Source organism: Microtus pennsylvanicus, chromosome 3 (assembly GCF_037038515.1).
Source record: "Microtus pennsylvanicus isolate mMicPen1 chromosome 3, mMicPen1.hap1, whole genome shotgun sequence".
Lineage (NCBI taxonomy): Eukaryota > Metazoa > Chordata > Mammalia > Rodentia > Cricetidae > Microtus > Microtus pennsylvanicus.
In genome coordinates, this window is record NC_134581.1 from 44952588 (window position 1) to 44974653 (window position 22066).

Below are 22066 nucleotides of genomic sequence, written 5' to 3' on the forward strand. Positions count from 1 at the left end.
AATGTACACAAGATTAAAGAATTTAAAATCCTGGATGTTCTAAATTTAATACTCACATGATCTATATTTATCAAGCAGTAGTTTTCCTCTTTCAGTGAAACTATTTAGAAAAAATAACAAATCATGGTTGTCAGACTATTGTCTGCACAAATCATCCCATGAAAATGACATACTTCGTTTTTGAAGAAATAGTGAAACCTAGATATAGAAATGTCTAAAATACAACTGGAAAAATGTTAGCCAGAAATATAGAACATATTAAAGAACTCTGAATCAAGGTCAGAGGACTAAGAATTCAACTTATTTAGCCTCCACTGACCAAAACTGGGTTAATTTAAACATGAATATAATAATAGAAATTGATTAAAATACTTGAAATATATTTTAATCAATGGATTCCACAGAGATACTTTAAAATGTTTTAAAAGGTTATTAAACACATGTGACAGATGCTAGAAACCAAATATCTTTGGGAGCCTAGTTAAATAAGAAAGGATCACAAATTTAGCTGGCATTTCCTACACATATTTTTTTTCCTTTAGTGGGACTGAGAATTTTGGCTTAACTGTGTATTCAGGCAAGTTAATTTTGTAGAATGGAGAGTATTATTTGCCTTATAAGATTCCGTAAAGAATTCTATTGTCACATCTATGCCAGCCATAGGCTGGTGCTGCCATTCACTGAGTACTAACAGTTAACTGTGTGATTATTTACTAATTCAATCACACTAGTGATACATCACATAAATATGTGGTACACATTCATACAATATTTCCTGAAGAGGTGCTTTCAGAGAAGATGTCAGTGTCTTCTGAGATTTTATTTAAGTAGGTATCATCAATATAAGATATTCTATTTTGAGTTTCTGAGCATCACTCAAAAGCATGTCTACTTTTAGGCATATTCATTATGGCTAAAGGAAGTATCCAGACAGAAATCAATCAAACGACCAGCTTAAGAAACCCACACCTTTTTTCCTTTCATTCTCAAGTCTATTCTATCATGAAATCACACACATAACTTTCAAACAGATTGCAAACCCACTTGCTCACTCTGTCCATCATTGCTCCTGGACCAAACCACCATCACTATCCAGGATTACTGCAGTATCCTGAATGGCAGGCTCCCCTCCTCCCCTCTACAATAAAGTGCTAAGTGGGCTTCCATCAAATCAACTAAGCATTTGTCTGAAAGAATCCCTCCATCTTGGATGGAGTGTTCTCTAGCTAGCACATTTAAATCTGTAACTATCCCAATAGTCCTCGTTTCTCTTCTTTGGTTAGGGTGATTTAGTGTTTCTCTTACACTTTGTGAAATTCTCTGGCATTATTTATTCATTACATGCATGATGTCTTATCTAGATTGCATCTCTTAACTAATTCCTCACCAAGGCAACCTATTTAACTCTGGTTCACTGTTGTATACCAAGTACAAATATAGTAACTGACACATAATATGCATTTCATAAATATTTGGAGAATTAATGAACTTATTTCCCATAGTTCTCCATGAGTAACTTAACACAGACACATTGTTTCTATTATATATTTTAATGCATTGAAAAATGTTAAAATTTCATAATTTTTCAAAAGTCTAAATATGAATGTAAAACTCTAATCTTGCATCTGAAACAAAGTAAAATATCTCAAAAATACAAAACTTTACAGAACAATTTTGTTTTCTCTTGCATTTGCTCACACTTTTTACAAATAGCATTCTAAAGGATTTTTATTGGTGAAAAAGGGAAAAATAAAAAACAATATATATACATATATATAATATTTCACCATCCATATTAATGATTCAAATGCTAATGAAAGAGCATCACACCAGACCCAAATGATGACTCAGTTGTCCTTATAATTACTTCAAATTATTATTTGCCTGATGTCAATTTAGAAAACAAAATAGTAATTAAAATTTGAACAAGATTTTCCTCTTATGCAATAATTGAATATGTTAATAGTGAAAAATGAAGAAAACTTGTTTTAAGAGTATGTCCTCTTGCATTCAGGGAAATTTCTTCCTTAATTTGAATAATACCCTCAAACTATTCTATTCAGGCAGTGGACAATTATGTTTTTGACAATTAACATTAAATGAACACACACAGAGAGATTATAGATGATAGATAGATAGATAGATAGATAGATAGATAGATAGATAGATAGCAGAAAGATAGATGATAGGTAGGTAGGTAGGTAGATAGACAGACAGACAGACAGATGGGTAGATACTACATGTACAGTTATTGCAATTGCATGTTTAAAAAGAAAGTAAATAAAATTAAAAGCCCAAATATCTCATATAATTAAAGTAGTTTCATAAAGATTAAGTGTGATATATATTATATCACATAAATGTAATGAGCAATTAAGTTTAAAATGGACTCTTGTTCCAAGAGTCTGATGTCATGGAGAGTTGTATCCATATGCTTATTCTGTCAGAAATAAAAATTAACGGGTACTGAGGGAAGTAAATATTTTAGCCAAATCAGCAAAGTCTGGAGTTAGGTTCATGCTCAATGGTTGGCAAACTAAGCTACAGGAAAATGGGCAAGGAAATGATGTTTATAGCTTTAAAAATATCAAGTGGCAGTCCTTGGGAGATTAAATGAAATAGACATAATTCTACAAATGAAATCATGCACCCAACTCCATTCTGCCCACAGCTGCTTGCCAGGAATCTTGACCTTCACCTGGACTCTCACTCCACTACTAACTCATCAGAGCCTGTACCCACAAGGCCAGGCCACCTGGCATGAAGACACATGTAATTTATCTGTGTTTCCCCATCATAACGCCTCCCAACTCTGACCACCATGGAGCAGTTTGTACCAAATCCATCCTTAAGGCTCAGAGAAGCCCACACAGCCTATGCACTGACCAGGCAAGCCTACATGACCCTGTCCTGCCTGTGTCTTACCCAATTCCCAGCCTACACCTGAACTCACAAACAGAGCCTGGGCCAACCTGATGAGCCCAATCTACACGTTTCCTAACCTCCAGGTCAGGCCAGGTGGCACAGCCTAGGTACCATCCACATCAGATGCATAACCAACGATAGAAGATCAATCACACGGCCAGATCTCATATAAAAATAATATAAAGTATCAAGGCATTATAAACCCTCCCCCAAAATCTACCAGCACTATCAGAAATGTTCTCCAATGAGAATTACATAGATGAAACCAAGGATACAGAAGCTAAAAGAAAAATCACAAACTTTATCAAAGATGTCAAGGAACTTAAGGAAGACACAAACAGCTCAGTGAAATTAAAGCTAATGAACTCAAAGTGAATAATTACCTGAGGGATGTGAAAGAAAATACAAGCATAGGCTGAATGAAATAACTAAATTCAATTAAGAAAGAAACATTGATGCAAACTCAAGCTAAAATGAGGTCGTAATTGAAAACTTAAATAACTAGAAAAATCAAGGGATTCTGTAACTAGAATTGATTAAATAGAAGATAAAATATTAGGACTTAAAGATAAATAGAGGAACATGAACAAACAAGCAGAGAATATTAATTTATTTAGAACACAGGAAAGGAACATGCTGGAAATGTGGGACGCCATCAAAAAACAAAGTCTTCCAATTATAGGTATAGATGAGGTAGAATAATCACAGGTCAATGGCAAAGACCACATTCAACAAGATCATAGAAGAAAACTTTCATAAACTAAGGAAAAGCATACCCATAGATGTACAAAAGGCACACAAAACCCCAAACCAGACAAGACTCACACAGAGAACCCCAACAACCAGACAAGACCAGAAAATACCCTGTGGCAAATCATATCTGCATCACTAAATATATGAAAAAAGAAATATTTTCAAAAAATGAAAAGAAAAAGCACAAGTCACACATAAAGAAAAACCCACTTGAATAACAGCTAACTCCTCAATAGAAACTTTGAAACTCAGAAGAACCTGAAGCAATGTATTATGAATTCTAAAAACCACAACTGTCAACCAAGATTACTGTACCCAGCAAAACTATGTACCATGTTGAAGGAAAATGAAAAACTTTCCATGATCCCAATGGGCTAAGACAATTCATACCCATCACAGCAATTCTAAATAAAATATAGGAAGAAGTACTTGAACTGAGGAGAGAAGGAATCATAACTGAGAGACTGTAGGAACTCCTCTAATTACTGAAAAGTTTAACTAAAAATATCAAAAAAGAAACATATTAATAACTTCAAATATTAATGGCCTTAGCTCTCTAATCAAAAGACAAAGGCTGTTTGAATGGACTAAGGAAAGAAAATTCACCCTTCTGTTGTCTCCAAGAAATTCATCTTTAAAGAAAGACCTTACCTTAAAGTGAAAAAGGATGGAAAAAGAGATTCCAATAAAATGGGGTCAGGAAAGAAACAGGTGTTGCTCTCCTAACATCTGACAAGATGAACCTCAAACTAAACCTTATCAGAGCAGATAAACAAGGACACTTCATTCTCCCTAAGAGAACAATTAATCGAGAAGGCATTGTAATTCTAAACATATATGCACCAAGCTGGTGGAGTGAACACAATTTCATTTAAAAAAAACTTACTACTGGAAGAAAATAAACAGACTTAACATTAAATCATTAATAGTAGATAATTTTAATATCACACTTTCTCCAACATATATAGGTCATCTGGACAAAAATAAGCAAAGAAACATCAGAATTAAGTGATATACATGAAATGGACTAAACAGATTTCTACAGAATATTCCACCTAAACACCAAGAAATATATATTCTGCTCAGTAGGCCATAGGAGTTTCTATAATATAGACTGGGACACAAAACAAATCTTTAAAAATTTGGAAAATTTAAAACAACTCCCTCTTTCCTATATGTTCATAATACAATAAAACTTAAAGTAGACAGCAAACAAATCTCTAGTAAGTCCACAAATTCATAAAGATTAAAATTTTGTTTTTGAATGACTAATGGATCAAAAAAGGAAGCAAGATAAAAAATAAAATTAAAATTAAAAATTCCTGGCTCTAAGTGAAATGAAAACACAATGCTATAAAACTTCTGGGGCACAATAAAAGGAGCCCAAGTATGAAAATTTATAGCTCCAAGTGCCTACATTAAAAAATAAGAAAGATCAAAAAATAAATAACTTAACAATGCAACTCAAGAATCTGGAAAAACAACAAACCAATCCCAAGTCCAGTACACAGCAAGAAATAAAAATCAGAGCCCAAATTAAAGAAATAGAAACAAATAAAATAATTTAATAACTCAATGGTTCTAAGATCAGATTCTATAAGAAAGTAAACAAGATATTTAGTCTAACTAACTAAAAGAAAGAAAGAGATGATCCAAATAAACACATTTAGAAATAAAAAGGGAGACAGCAGACACCAAAGAAATTCAGAATATTATACGAGAATATATTTTAAAAACAACTTGTACCCCATTAAGTTCGAACCTAAAGACATTGAAAAATTTACAGATTCATCCAAACCAGCACAGTTAAAACAAGAAGAGATAAACAACCTAAATACAATATCTGAGGAGAGTAAAATAGTAATATAAAGGCTTCTGACTTTAAAAGGCAAAAGTCTATCAAATATTCAAAGACGATCTACAGACAATACTTCTTAATTTTTTTTTAAAAAGACAGAAATAAAAAGAGCACTTCTACAAAGCCAGTATCACTCTAATACCAAAACCAGGTAGATACAATGAAAAAAAGAAAAGTATAGTTCAATAATCCTGATGAACACGACTCAAACATCTTTAGTAACACCCTTGAAAACCAACTACAGCTATATATCCAAAACATCATTAACCATCACCAAGGTTACCTTATCCCAAAGATACAGGGTTAAAACAACATACACAAGAATTAATGTAATAAATCATGTAAATAGATAAAGACAAAAATTACATGAAAATTTCAGTAGATGCAGGGATCGTAGACACATTCCAATTTACAATAGACTTGAAGAAAATTAAATAACTAGAAAGAAACACAATGAATAAGATAAAAAGACCACTAAAACAAAAACTTTAAATCTCTAAAGAGATTGAGAAAGACATTATAAAATGCAAAGACTTTTAGTGCTCATAAATTGATAGGATTTCAAGTCATATTACAGAGCCATAATAGTAAAAACAGTATGGTACTAACACAAAAAAGGACATAGATAGCAATGAAACAAATTAGAAGACCCAAGTATGTGAGTACATATGATTAGATCCATCTGATAGTTGACAAAAATGCCCCCAAAAAGTACACTGCCAGGGGAACCACCCTCAACAAATGATGTTGGAACAACTTGATGTTCATATAAAGAAAAGTGAAATTTGACCTGTATCTCTCACCTAGCACATAAGCCTCTTCCAAATGGATCAAAACTTAAATGTGAGACCCGCAACACTGAAACCTCTGGAAGAAACGTGAACAGTACACTACAGGATGTGGATGTAAAATAAAAACCCCCGAGTATGACTCCATTTGTGCAAGAATTAGAGCCAACAATTGTCAAATTGTTGAGGGACCTCATCAAGCTAAAATGTTTCGTCACACCTAAAGTAATAATCAACTGAGTGAAGAGGAAACAAACCCATAGAATCTTTGCCAGCTATGTATTGGTTAATATCCTGTGTTGGGTTAATATCCTGAATATACAAAGAGCTCAAAAATCGGAGTCAAATAATGGACTATGAACAGAGAGATCTCGGGGGAGAAGTAAAAATGGCTAAGAAATATCTAAAAAGTGTTCATCCTTAGAAATCAGAGAAATGCAAGTTTAAAAGACTTGAGATTTTATCTCACCCCAGTCAGAATGGCAGGTAATGGATAGAACTAGAAAATCTTTTTAGTTGAATGAGGTAAGCAAGACTCAGAAAGACAAATGCTGCATGTTTCTCTCATCTGTGGTTCCTGGATCCATACATAGTGTCACATAGTGTTAGTTTTATAACCTGGAGAAACCAAAGAAACTCAGACATCAAAAGGCACCATGGAGGGAGGGAGGGAGAAGAAACATGAGAGACTTGAAACAGCAGGACATACACAATGATAAGTGGAAAATGGGAAAACCGAGGGGTGACGTACTTGAGTTAAGGTGGTCAATACAGGAGTGGGAAAGAGAAAGAAAAAATACAATAAAGATGTCTAGAAAAGCCATAAATAATAATAATACTATTTATTTATTTATCCCAAATTACATATACTGCATATAATGATATGTATGTATATAGACATAGATATAGATAGATGTACAGTTAAAATGAAGTTAAGAAACTTAGGCTGAAAATGCTCCTCAATTGCCATAGACTGTCTAATAAAAACTGCAATACCACTCATAAGAAATTCTCTCTTGAGTTATTGGTCAATACAATTTGCCCTTGGTTGCCTCCCAGAGGTTGAAGGTAAGTTCTTGATGCTGACGATACTACACACATAGGACCCAGAACTTTGAGGATCCAAGCTGGCTCTGACCAGAAAGCCACCTCCCTGGAGATTCGCTTTCATAGTCCAGGACAGTGCTGAGTAAACTGCCAATGGCAGAAAGTATCATTTGTCCTACCCAGCTCTAAAATCTATGGGCTACAACAACCTATAGGATGAGTTATTCTCAAACGTGCAATAATGGCACTTATACATTGGCAGTAACCAATAGTTGTCCAATGGGACTTAAGATCTATTCAACAAAAGAGAAACTACACCTGGTCCTGAAAACTTAGTCAACTACGCAGGGTTACTGAGCATGAATATTAAGAGGAGAGCCCCAATACCACCAATTTACTAAACTAGCATACTTCCCAACTACATGCTAAACACTTTCCTTATACACATAGACAAGAGTAACTCTGAAGCCTCACCAAAGAAGCTTCTCTTTGCAAAAGACCTAGACCATTATAACTTGTCACAATGCAGAGAACAACTGATCATTGCCCAGCATAACTCATACATGTAAAGCTCAGGAAACACTGCAGAAGAAGGGGCAGAATTGTTATAGCCCGAGGACTAAGGAATCTAATGTGCGATTGTCTCCTAGAATAGCAGAAAAGCTTCACCTAGGATGCTTGTTTAGCTGTCTCACTCAGACCTGAACAAGGACAACAATAGACATGCTGACATGGAGCATGGAATCTCTCACAAGCCTTCCACCCCCAAACAAAGTTCTCCAGGTAACTAAGGAATGCTGAAAGTAGAAATATATTCCCCTAGGGATCAGCCCCCTAATTGCTTACCCAATACCAAATGATGATCCCCCAAATCACGTACAAGCCAACAACACTAAATGGACTCAGGAAATTGTATTTATATATTCTTGTGTGTGTGTGTGCATATGTGTGTGTGTGTGTGTGTGTGTGTGTGTGTGTGTGTGTGTGTGTGTGTGTGTTTGTAACAGTAACAATTAAAGAAGAGGAAGCCAGGAATTTGAGAGGGAGTGGAAAAGATATATAGGATATATAGGAAGACTGGGAGGAAGGAAAAAGAACTAAGGGAAATAGTATATTTTAATAAATAAAAACTATAAAAATTAAAAATGAAGTCATGATAAAATTACTAATTAGTTCTGGTGCCAGTAAACACTACAAAAGTAAGCTAACTTACTTCAAAGATATGCATGTGTTATAATATATCTCTGACTTACCTTTAATGTTAGTAGCAATGAGAAAATAATGTCTAACACTGAAAATATTAAGTATTTGTACAAATTTTCATGGCCAATTTCTAGAAAAAAGGTGAAAATAATTTAATTTTGTTTAAAATATCATCGTCTTGGACTTTAAATAATGAAAATGCAATAAAATAGGAGGTGGTTTTTAAAAAGTGGGAGAATAAAACCCTAAGATTACAAAAGCTTTCATGTTCTGAAAGGCAAAGTTAAAGATAGGTGACCTGAATGTAAAAGGAATGATAATCTACCAAAGTAAGGCAAAAAAAACTCCTTATGTGTATTAACAATGTTTTCATTTAAGAGGTATCAAAGGCAGATAATATACAAAAGGTAGATGTATAATTGATAGATAAATGGTAGATAGGTAGGTGTGGATATCTATATGTAGAACGTGTGTGTGTGTGTGTGTGTGTGTGTGTGAGAGAGAGAGAGAGAGAGAGAGAGAGAGAGAGAGAGAGAGAGAGAGAGAGAGAGAGATCCAAAATAGAACTTAACATTTAAGCATAACAACAGTTTACATGAACTATATGATGAAAATTCTCCATCTCAGAGCAGAGAGATTTTTAGCTTTCTTTTTCTTAGCTTTCAAAAAGAAAAGAGTAAGTGAACAACTGGAGAATTAAAACCAAAAAAAATGATTTATTCACAGAAAATAATGAATTTTGAACCTAAGGAAGCTCAAAATAGACTATTCAATAAAGAGAATTTGGTGAGTCCTTAAGGATAATTTTTGATGAACCAGTAAAGAGAGACAAGCCACACTCAGTAAATTACCAACTTGAATAAATAAAACCTGACCCAAAGGGGTTGCCACTATTTGTACATACAAAGATATTTGTACTTTTCTGGTATAAATTTGTAGCACAAAATATTAGCCAATAAATTCATAGCTACCTGGAATCTTCCCTTGATTCTGTTTACTCAAGCATCCCTGAAACCATACAAATGTTATCTGCACCTTAGAGGCTGTTGACATAAAATTTTATCTACAAACTGTAGATTCCAACTCTCTGCTAGACCTTTCTAAACAAAATCTTCCTAAATGTCCCCTACTCACTATTTCTACTTCCTGTCTCTCTCTTGTTTCCATACTTACAAACTGAGTCAATAGGATTAACAGTCACCTGATGGTCATAGCCAAAACTACACAACTAGTAAGAGATATAGTCAGTATTAAATAATAGACAATAGAAACCAAAAAATGTGTCAATAAAGAAGCAGAGCTCGCTAATGGCATATTAGATGTGCCTGAGAATTTGCTTGAAAAAGGATTCTAAAACATTTCATTATTCACAGAATAATCAGTTTTTAACATTAATTTCTGTAGGAATCATCTAGATTAGAACCATTTTTCTGTATGTAGCATTGTGGGATTTTCAGTACAGTATTTATTTTAGAGACCTCACTTGAAAACAGGCAAAATGTTTGTTAAAACTGATGTGATTACAGTTACAAATTCAATAGGACATTTTGTATCAAGAGGTCAATTATGAAGCACCTAGAATTTTTCAATTATGAGAATATATTCTCTGGATTCTGCTATGGCTCAGGAGGTAACCTTTTTTTTTTTTTTATTGTGGGTTCTGATTTTTTCCCCTCCCAGAAATTGGATTTAATGTACCCAAGACTTTTAAGTTTCTCAATAAAGAAAAAATCTCTATAAAAAAACTGATGTGATTAACTACACTAATTCCAGTATGATTAAAAAAGCTGCAACACTTTACAAGAATCGGGTCATTCTGTTAGGAAGATGATTAAATCACTTCTAAAATAAACAAAACATATCGTTTGTGTAGTTTTACTGATAATACGTTATAAAGTACTCTGGATGGTTTAATTGATTCTATTTCCTTGTTTGGATTGATATGTTTCAAGAGGCATGGGTTTCCATTGTATACATTAGACAAGAGGTAATGTTTATTTGATTTGAGAATAAGTGCAGAATGTTTGCATTAGGATTAACTACGTGAGAGAACTACCCTGAGAAGCTATCAAGTCTTTAGGCAGGACCACCACATGACCAGACCCACTTGCAAGGGTCCTTAGTATTAAGCATGTAATAAAATGTCTTCTAGGAGTTCTGGTGTGAGCTGATATTTGGCATTTTTCCTGTGAGCTTCCACAGACTCTTAATACTCTGCTGTTTTGAGTACTTTATGTAACTCTTGAAACAACATCACGGTCCATGGCTTCTTTAAAAACCTTATCAATCTAAAGTCATTGTATCTTCAAGGGTAGCTGGTTTAAAACTTGGTTAATGCCTTTTCTTTTGTCCTCTACTGCCTAAACTTAAAAAAAAAATTCATTGAGTGTGATCAATGTGACACTGTCAATGTCTCCTATAGGATGAAAGCTCAATCTTCTTTTTGAAGGAACTGAGACAGGGACAAACTCCACAAACAGTCTGGAAGCAATGGGCCTACAAATATTCATTTGAACAAGAAAGTTGGTTTTCCAGAAACAAGCAACATGTTAATTTGTTTAGTAAGTAATTGGTGGACTCCTATTTTGTGGTAGCCACTCTTCTATACTCTCCCTAGGATTATGCATGGGACAGAAATCACTGAAAAGTCATAAGGAAGGAATCTTATTTTATTTCCTCTCCTTCCTTCCCCTTTCTCCCTCCCTCTCTTCATTCCTTCTTTTTATCTTTTCTCTTTCCCTCTCTCCTCCTCCTTCTTTTTTATGTTTCTGCAGGGTCCCTAGATAACTCAGATTGACTTGGAATTCTGGATTTCCTAGCCTCAGCCTCCTGAGTAATGGGATTAAGTGAGTGCACCACCACGTACAATATAGAAGTCCTTGAAACAGGAAAAAAGTGGAGTAAAATAGTCAAAATGACTAGACCTGGATTCTCTGATGTCTTATGACTTTCCAGACTTCCAGTACTTTAGGAGACGCGTTAAAAACTTCAATTTGACAAACCTCTATCATTGCTCTTTCTTAAACCTGCCTCCACCAGGGAGCCCTTGTTCCATCGTTTATTATGAAAGCCTGATACTATTAAGGCATCTATTATTTATATTTGGATAACTTTACATTTTGCCTGGCATTTCAAGCCCCCCAAATATCAAGAGTTCTGTTTATATTGCCCTTCCCTTTCCTTCAGTCCCGCCTTTTAGCCCAACTCCTAGGAGGCTTTTCCCGTCTGCTTGATTATTACCTACTGAAAGGTTAAGTCTCACAGAAAACTAGCTACTTTCTTATTATCAAAATATGAACTAGCTTCAAAACCATCTACCACATATTTCACAGAGATGCTTGCCAAGGACCAACTCTGCAAAGGGAAATATCAGTCTATATTACAATAAGCAAATGCACTAAACGTGTTGGGAAACTGGCGAAAAGGCTCCTAGTTTTGGCTCCACGTGTTTTATTCATCTATGGTTATAGAAGCACATTTGTTACTTTGTGGTCAAGAAGAGAAGATAAATAGAGCGGGCCCAGAGGGAAAAGGACTTTGATGATTCTGGTTGCTGGAACCTTCTGCCAGAGTAATTATGAACTTGAACAATCAGGGCATGCCTGTGCTTTCTGTTTTCCAGTTTCCTCGGAAATTGTTTACTATTCTATTCAAAGTTTAGAAAAGCCCTCTCTTGATGCAAAGTGATACATGAAATTAAAAACATTTCAGTCAAATTCAGAAACCTCCTAGCTGAAATATATGCATATATATTTTATATATATATATACATATATATCTTTGACAAGCTAATATTTGCAAGGAAAAGGGAGACTTAGAAGGTTATTTTTCTCCATTTTCATATTCAGAGACTATAACTTTTTGCCAAACTAAATATTTTGTGAGTATCTTTAACAAAGTAGCATAAAACTACCATTATTCTTCAATGAAACTTTATTTGAAAGCTTCATTTTTATGTACCATTTAATTTAGTATAATGTGGCGCCATATATAATCCTCTCCTATTGCTTCTGTTTCTCGACTTACCAGGTAACCTGGCAACTACATTTTAAGAAGGTGAATGAATTCCACCTTTTGAGAATCTCAGGTTCTAGGAGATTTGTTACTTTGAAGTAACCTCAAAAAATGAAGCTTTAAAAAAATAATAGCAAAGGTTATTTGAAATTAGATTTCTAATTTACTGAAATACTGCTAGTGAAACTCATTGGCTCACCCTTTGTGCCTAACAAAGTACGGGACATATGGTGCCTGTTAAGAGAACCACATACGTCGTTATCAGTAAACAATTTTTTACTAAGTTGAGAAGTGCTAGGATTAGTAAAGGTCCAAATTTATTTTTTATAGATGAAAACAGATTCTTGCCGGAATGTAGACATCAACTTTATACTTGTATCTAGACTAACCAAGGTCCTTCTCAGCATGAAGCATGCACTTAAATCTCTGGCCATTACACACTTTCTAGTTAGAAACTCCTTTATCTCTTTTTCCAACCAAAAGGAGAATAAACTAAAATCAAAGTAGACTGATATCGACTGTACCTTTGTAATATTTTTTCTGGAAAGTTTTATGTGTACATGTGACTGGATAGTTCAGATATCAGTCCACCAGACAATAAGGAAAATCTAAACACACCCTGATTCTCTGACAGTCTTCCCTGTTCCTATTTCCTAGAAAGATTCTGGGCTGCGTGATTCACATCCAAATACTAAAGAAAGAACTGTATGCTGAATTCACCTGGTTGATGATCCCTTGGGGAAGTTAGCCTGTAAGATATGTCATTTCGTTTGGGCTACACTTTGTTGACTTAGCCATTTCAGAGCTTTATGACTGCCAGCTTGACTTTAATTTGAATGGAATCTTTCAACACATAAAGGCAGGTCATAGTTATTTTTAAATGAATTACTGAGTGATTCACTGGTGAAGCATTCTGGGGATGCTAGAGACATCATTAAGTGATTTAATATACCAAATGAAGGTATATGCAGCTGGCAAATTTATTGTGGCAACTTGACTTGCAACACATGACCCAATAATCCTCCAAGCACAACTGTCACTCTCGTTTTGTCTTACCTCCAGCCGTGGACATCCTGGAGGTGTCCTGATGAGAGCTGGATTTATTGCGGTTTGGATTTTTCCGTTTGCTGGCTGCTCGCACAGATCGAAGAAGTACCTCGCTTGCCTTGAAGAAGGCCACCATGAAAGGCTGTTTTGACTGAGGTCCATGTCTTCCCACAAGACCAGCAGATTTTACATTAATGCTGCGTCCTAGGACATAATATATAAATATTTGGTTTGTGAGAAAGAAATAAAGAATTGTGGATGCGTTCTGCAGTAAAGGATAAAAAGAGAAAAATATTTAAGTATTATCAGAATGTTTTCTTTATAGATCAAGATTCTTATAAACCTTGATATTTATGATTAAAGATAAATATCCAGGCACATTTATTTATTTGTCTTATTATGCTGCCACAGTATAGAACACATGGAAGAACACTAGGCTACATCCCATGTCTGCTCTCATTCACTTATACTTTCTCAGACAACAAGAAATAGATTTACTTAACCATCAGACTTGAAATATTCACATGAAATATAGGTTTCAAAGCCAACTTGGAGCTTTTCTGCAGTAGAAACCCAATATGTAGCCAGAAGTTTCTTTTCTGCCTGGTTCTGCAGCCATTCAGTCCCAAATAAACACACAGAGTCTTATATTAATTACAAACTGTTTGGCCTCTTAGCTCAATCTTGTCACTAACTAGCTCTTACAACTTAAATTAACCCATAATTCTTATCTACATTTAGCCACGTAGCTTGGTACCTTTTCTCAGTCAGGCATTCTTATCTTGCTTCCTCTGTGTCTGGATGATGACACATCTCTGCCTTTCCTCTTCCCAGAATTCTCTAGTTTGGTTGTCCCACCTATACTTCCTTCCTGGCTACTGGCCAATCAGTGTTTTAGTAAACCGATATGAGTGACAAATCTTTACAATGTATAAGAGCATTATCCTACAGTATTTCCCTTTCTTTTTCTTTTCAAAGCAAGAACCCTGAATCTAATCTGCTTTGTTTAGCATTTTTCCTGGCCATTATCCATAGCAACTTGTAGTCAATATATAAACAAAGACAAACATCCATAATTCATTTTGGGGGGAGGGATGCAGGTGTAGTTTTCCAGGTTACTTTCTGCTTATTGGGAGCACTGGTAATATTTGAGGGACCCAAAGTAAAATTAGGATTATGGTCAAATCCTGACTTAAATATTTCGTGAGGCTGGATCATCTCAGCCAGAAGTCTTGAATCTATTCTGGATGCAGAACTCAGAATAAACTACAACAGAGGGACTATGAGACATTGAATCATCTCAGCCATACACTCCTTTCAGAGATTTTTCAGGGTGTCTTCCTCGATCAAACCTGATTTTTCTTAACACAGAATAAATCCACAGCCTCATTTCCTGTGGAAATAAAAGCAGAACCTCTTTCCCAAAGTAATATATCTTTTGAGTTAAATTTTGAAGTCAAGATATATTTTAAATATATAGGTTGGTTTAATCCAACTGCATTTATAGTCAAATATCATTTAGCAGATATCGTTCCTTCCTCAGCAGTCAAACAATTCAAAGACAATACAATAACATACAGTATCCAGACTCTCTGTGTATTTTCCATCTTTAGGGGCTTTTTTTTAACTCTATTTCTTTTACTTTTACTTTTTAATCTTTTTGTTTGTTTTTTGAGACAGAATTTCTCTATGTATCTTTGGTTATCCTGGAACTCACTCTGTAGACCAGGCTGTCCTTGAACTTACAGAGATCCACCCACCTCTGCCTCCCAAGTACTGGGATTAAAGATATGCAGCACCATGCCCAGCCACTCTATTTCTTTTTTAAAGGACTTTCTCCCAAACTTACAAATATTTTAAATACACTGTAAACCAGTTAGAGGTTTCTTTTTCCCATCTGAATCTGTCTTTACTGTATATCTCTATCTTTTTCTGAGCACATGAGTCTTTAATCTGCTAAACAGCATGGCTAGGATTAAAACTATGGCTTTGGTGATTGATTCCACCCCATTCCTTACTTTCTGAGAATTTAGCTTTATGGCAGAGTTACTGATGGGAATCATGTTTATTGCTACAACTCTGTGGAGTTTCAAGGTTCATGCTACCACCAAGAAGTTGCCATTGGTTGCTCATAAACACCATTGAAATGTTTGGTGGCAGAACCTCTTAAAAGAGCTGCAAGATTTTTACCACTAACACTGAGTCAAGAAGCCTCTCTTAAAGGAGACAGACATGCCTCTGCTTGCCGCTAGCAAACTTAGCCTACCCAAGACAAGGCTGCTAGCAAGAAGCCATGCTTGACTTCATTCTTTTGTGTCTAGAATCCCTTCCCAAGCTCTCTCAGGTTTTATATGGATATAGTTGCCAAATGTTAGGTGCCATTTATAGACAGAAGTTTATGTCCCCACCTGATCCTGCAACTGTTCAGTCCCAAATAAACACACTGAGACTTATATTAATTACAAACTGTTTAGCCTTTTAGCTCAGGGTTATTACTAATTAGCTCTTATAACTTAAATTAACACATAATTCTTTTCTTTCTTTTTTTTTGGGGGGGGGGGATTTTCGAGACAGGGTTTCTCCGTAGCTTTTGGTTCCCGTCCTGGAACTAGCTTTTCTAGACCAGGCTGGCCTCGAACTCACAGAGATCCGCCTGCCTCTGCCTCCTGAGTGCTGGGATTAAAGGTGTGTGCCACCACCGCCCAGCTAACACATAATTCTTATCTATGGTTAGCCATGTGGCTTGGTAACTTTTCTCAGTAAGGCATTCTTATCTTGCTTCCTCTGTGTCTTACTGATGACTGCATCTCTGTCTTTCCTCTCCCAGAATTCTTCTAGTCTGTTTGCCCCACCTATACTTCCTGTCTGGCTACTGACCAATCAGTGTTTTATTAAACATATGTGAGTAACAAATCTTTACAGTGTACAAGAGCATTATCCCACAATACATAATTTTTCTATAAATGATAAAAATTGAATGCCTGAAGGGTATCTCTACTTTTTCCAGATAGTTTCAGCCTTTTTCATATTAAGTCAATACTGAAAGCTTTTCTCCCATTTACTTCTGGCCCTGTCAGTAAACTTTACAAAGTTGTTTGCTCTATTTAAACATTCTTCATGTCATCCTGAGAGACTTTTCCTGGGAATGCAGGTCTCTCATGAACTCCATGCTCATTGAAAAACATTGTGAAACAAACATGAAAATTCCCAAATTCCACTCCCCATGAGTTTCCACAAACTGAAAGTTGACTGAGAAGATTTCAGGAGACTCAATTGGAGTCTGGTAAGTCTGCAAAAAGGGAAGGAGGTCCTACGTAAGCTCATAGACTCACATTTGATGTGCATTTATTTTAGGTCTTAGACCCTTCTTAATCTATACATGTGGTTGTATGACAAAGGGAGAGATAGAAACCAGAGTATGTTGTAAGTCAGAATGTCCTGGGCTCTTGAAACTTGGGTGTCTTAAAGTGCCTTTCCCATGGATGGAGTAGCGATATTTATAATCATACCAATATGTTTGGAGAACTTCCTCTGAAAAAGGTATATAATTTTCTGGGTGCTTCCTCTACATTACTTAATATGATTCCACAAACACTATAGTAATTAGGTACTACTGTGCTCCCAATTTAAAGTAATTGTCACTTTAAATTATATGTTTATATAATATGTAATTAAATATATATATATACTATACAAGGCCTATTATATATTATGTACGTAAAGAAAACCATTGGTTGCTTTCTAGTTCCTTGGAAATCACCCAAGGGAGGCAAGCTATTTAGTATTTTGCTGTAACTTTACTTAGAAATTACTCAGGCTTATTGAAGTTACTATTCTAGATATGAAGTTACTTACAGATCCTATAAGAGTAATATTTAACATGGTTTGAAATACGTGCATGATTGACTCTGGCTTGTCCCCTGAGAAATGTGCATGTTTTCTTAAAATATTTATTCAGCAAAGACTATGAAGCAACCTCAGTCTACTACAAGACCTAACCAACCATAGAAGAAAGAAAGGCGAAACAAGTCCCTAAAATGGCATCAATGGCATTTAACCAAATAAGCCCTTGTTCTTAACAAAGTGTATTTTGGCAGCAGAACCAGTTTTGTATGCACATGAGTTGTGCAGAGAGACTTCTCTACCATCAGAAAACGAGAATGTGTTGCAAGAGTTCATGCAGCTGTTGTGAGAGAGACAGAGGTCCTTCACATATGGCGATGGTAGCTTTTAAAAGAAAGTTCGCACCAATCCAAGCTGCATGGGTATCTTCAACAATGGTCCTATAACAGAGAAAAGTTGTCTACAAAAAGGAAAATGGACATCTGCCTCACAAGCCCCTCTGCGTTCAGTCCTACCAGGAAAAGGACTTACAAATAACCCAAGCAGTAAACCTTAAACAAATAAGCATACACGTTTTCCTTTCAAATGCAAACTTATGGTGGCTCTGTGCCAGAGTGTATATACTTCTTAGAAAAACTTTATCATTGGCATAAATGAAAGAGGCAGTTTGATTTGTGGTTAGAGCAGTTTCCATTTTACTTCCACTGTAACAAATGTATTAATTCAGCTCAGACTTCCTCCTTCTGGCAGCCCTTGTGCTGTAAAAAGAGAAATTAGGAGTTCCAGCCAAATACCATACCTTGAACTGACCCACTTCAATACATAAACACTTTTACAACGTGTTTATTCAGGTGTAGCCCTTGAAATCGGTTTAAGAGTTTCCAGCGACAGAGAGTTCGGCAAAAGAAAAGAAAATGAGAACTGAGAAACTTAACTGCTGTGGAATAGAAGAACTGGCAATCTGTTCTTCATTTTTTTTGTCCTGTTTTGAAATATAACATAAAAAAGTATTTGTTGAAACTTTTACTTTGATATTTTAACGAAGTGTTAATTTAACAGTAGCTAGACTCTACTTGTATACATTGAGACTGCAGAGACCATTTTTAATATATGATCTTTCTGATTCTGAAATAGGTTACTGTAAGGACTTCACGGTGGTAAAATTGGTTTTTCTGTTCATTACGATACACATTGACTTTTATCGCGAAATAAGCACTGAACTCAAAGCTCCAAGTTTCCTACAGTTTGCAACATTTCTTTTTTTTTTTATTCCAAAGCTTCTCAGTGTCTTTATTTTTAGTTATTGAGAAATAACACTGTTCTAAAGAATCACATTCTGAAACTTGTAAAGATGTGAATTACAAATAAGAGTTTCTTGAGATTTGCCAAGAAAGATATTGTGCAGAAAGCAGTACCCCTTCAAATCAACGTGAAATCCTTTTCAAAATTACTTTAGATATTACTGAATTTATTCTTGGCATTTCACTTCAGCAATGAAGCAACTACTAAGATTTTGTAAATTCATGCTTGTCAGTTATTCTTTGTCTTAAACTACAATATAAAAGCATTGTCCACTTTATCTATTTCTGTAGACAAAATATACCTACATTGATTATGTTGGTTAAACTTTTTGGATGACGGATCAGCTGTTTTCATTCAAAGTGCCCACGGGCCCTTAGAATATAGTGTATGTAGAAAAGACTATGAAATTTTTTAAATATACTGAATAATTTTTCATTTTAAATGTAAAATATGAACCCTGATTGCTCTTTGGGCTGATGAGGGAGGGGGACTTGATCGGGAGAGGGGGGCTTGATCGGAGGAGGGGGAAGGAAATGGGAGGCAGTGGCGGGGAGGAGGCAGAAATCTTGAATAAATAAATAAATTTAAAAAAAAGAATTACCAGAACTTTTGAGACTATAATTAGTAACGGGTTACCCAGTCAGAAGTTCATATGCATAGCTTGTATAAGTCTCTAATTCTTTATTTATACTCCAATGAGCATAAAATGAAATGTTGAATGAAGGTCTTTGAAAAGAAGTACTGGATATATATATATATATATATATATATATACATATATATATATGTTAATTATTATTTTCTATAGCTACCATTTTATTCATAAATCACCATCCTTCAAAAAAATGTAAAATATGTGTCAGGTATTGGACATGTGAAATAGATGATGCCCTAAACCATTTTAAGAAAACTGTGCTTGTATATTATCAATGTTCTTCAAAGATGGCCTTGTATTTTAGTTATTTCCAAGTTAGAAAAATAGACACAGTGACAGAAAAACAGATTGAATATGTAATGGAAATTAAAACGGGATATGATATTAAATGTGCATTAATATAAGAGTAGTAAAGGCCTGAATCGACATTTGAGCATTTTACGACTCACACATATCTTGGCATAGCTAGAACTTAGTAGTTCAGTCCAGCAGGGATACATTTGAAAAAACTGGCAGCCTACAGTATGGGGAAATAGTTTATCAACTACACATACAATAGAGTAATTGTTGAATAAAAATATTCAAAATACATTAAAAATTCAAAAAAAATAGTTATCAAGGAAACAAATAACCCAATTAAAATTAGGATAAAGATCTAAACAGAGAAAACTCAAAAGAATGAATTCAAATTGCTGAGAAACAAAATAATGTTCAACAACATATAAAATGCAAATCATAACTATTTGAGATTCTATCTTACACTTGACAGAATGGCTAAGATCAATGAACAAGCGACAGCTCATGCTGAGGAGGATGTGAAGTAAGGGGAACACTCATCCATTGTTGGTGGGAGTGCAGACTTGTACAGCCACAATGGAAATCAGTGTGGTGATTCCTCAGGAAGATGAGAATCATCTACCTTAAGATCCAGCTGTACCACTCTTGGACATATACCCAAAGGACACTTCCTCCCACCACAGAGACAATTCTCACCCATGTTCATTGCTGCTCTATTCATAATAGCCAGAAACTGAAAACAAACTAGATGTCCCTCACAAATGAGTGGATACAGAAAATACGGTACATTTACACAATGGCATATTAATCAGCCATTTTTTAAAAAAAAATGAAATCATGACATTTTCAGGTAAATGGATGGAACCAGAAAAACTCATTCTGAGTAAGATAGTCCAGAACCAGAAAGGCAATTATGAAATGAATTCAGTCTGTTAAATCAATGGTAGCCAAGCTACAATCCATAGAACTACAGAGGTTCAGTATAGAGTAAGGGACTAGGGAAGACAGACAGATAACTGTCTCTAGGATGGGGAGGAGGGGGAGACCCATAGCCACAGCCATACAGGAGAGAGACAGAAAGAGAGAGAGAGAGAGAGAGAGAGAGAGAGAGAGAGAGAGAGAGAGAGAGAGAGAGAGATCTTAGAAAACTCATCATCCCTAAAAGGATATCTCCATCAAATCCCTCCCTCCAGAACTCAGGGATCCTTACAGAAGAGGAGCCAAAAAGAGTGCAAAATCAGAGAGATGGAGGACCCCAAAGAAACAAGGCCTTCTAAATCAACATGATCCATCCACACTAACTCACAGAGACTGAAGCAGCATGCACAGGACCAGCATGGTCTGTACCAATTAGGGCACTAGAACTGAAAGGAGATGTGGGTACAAATCCCCACCCTTAACCCAGAAGCCATCTCTAATGGGTAACCTCTCGTAAATAAAAATTTAGTTTCTCCAAGGAGACTCGCTGGGGAAACAAACTACTCTTAAGTGTCGGCTACATGCCCAGTAAGAGATGGCCAACGAAAAATGAACTCAGCAGCATCTTTGGGGGCTTTTCATCTCATAATGTCATGTCAGAACTTTTCCTTGTTGTTGTTGTTCTTTTTAATTTCAACTGTTTTTCATTGTATTTATATATTTTTCTTCTCTCTTTTTACTCTACGGTGTATAACGACTTCCAGTTTTGTGGGATTCCTTAGTGTGGAAATGAGTGGGCCTCTGTTTCTCATGCCTTCTCTTGGACTTTCTCACTTCTGTTTGCTTGTTTTGTCACATTCCAGTGTTTTAGTTTTTGTTTTATCCTACATTATGTGTTGTTTTATTTTATTTTTATCCCTTAGAAGTCTGTTTATTTCCTAATTAGAGACAGAAAGGAGGTGAATCTGGATAGGAGGGAAAGTGGGGGAAAATGGAGAGGAAAACATATTTAGATATATTATGTGAGAAAAAAACTCCTATTCCCAATAAAGGAAATGATGAGCTACTTTGAGCAAGGCACCAAAGATTATTTTAAAGGGTAGTGACTTTTGAATCTGTAAGTAGAGTTATTTCTAGCTCTAATACAATCATTTCATCTCTAACTCTAGAAACAAAAAGAATTCAAAGAAAATATAGCAAGCCTTTTAAAACCAAGTTTCTGTAACATGTTGGGAGCTAGGGCTACTACGGAACTTGGTTAGCAGAGTCACACTGGTGAAAATGTATTCTCCCTGTAAGAATACTTCTATAATGGGTCAGGATAGCAACAACAGAACAAGGTCTAAGCTCTGTCATCTGTATCAGCATCAGCAGAGACTTCTGAGAATGGGAGAAGTTCTCTGGATGGTTACTAGA

General features: G+C 35.3%; 1 protein-coding gene across 1 annotated transcript in view; it reads right to left on the reverse strand.

Annotated features, from left to right (window-relative positions):
* Bmp5 (bone morphogenetic protein 5) overlaps positions 1-22066 on the reverse strand; it is a 122125-nt gene that overhangs the window by 14132 nt on the left and 85927 nt on the right. Inside the window, exon 4 of the mRNA XM_075965225.1 lies at positions 13645-13839. Coding sequence (XP_075821340.1) covers positions 13645-13839 — 195 coding nt within the window. The remainder of the gene's footprint in view (positions 1-13644; positions 13840-22066) is intronic.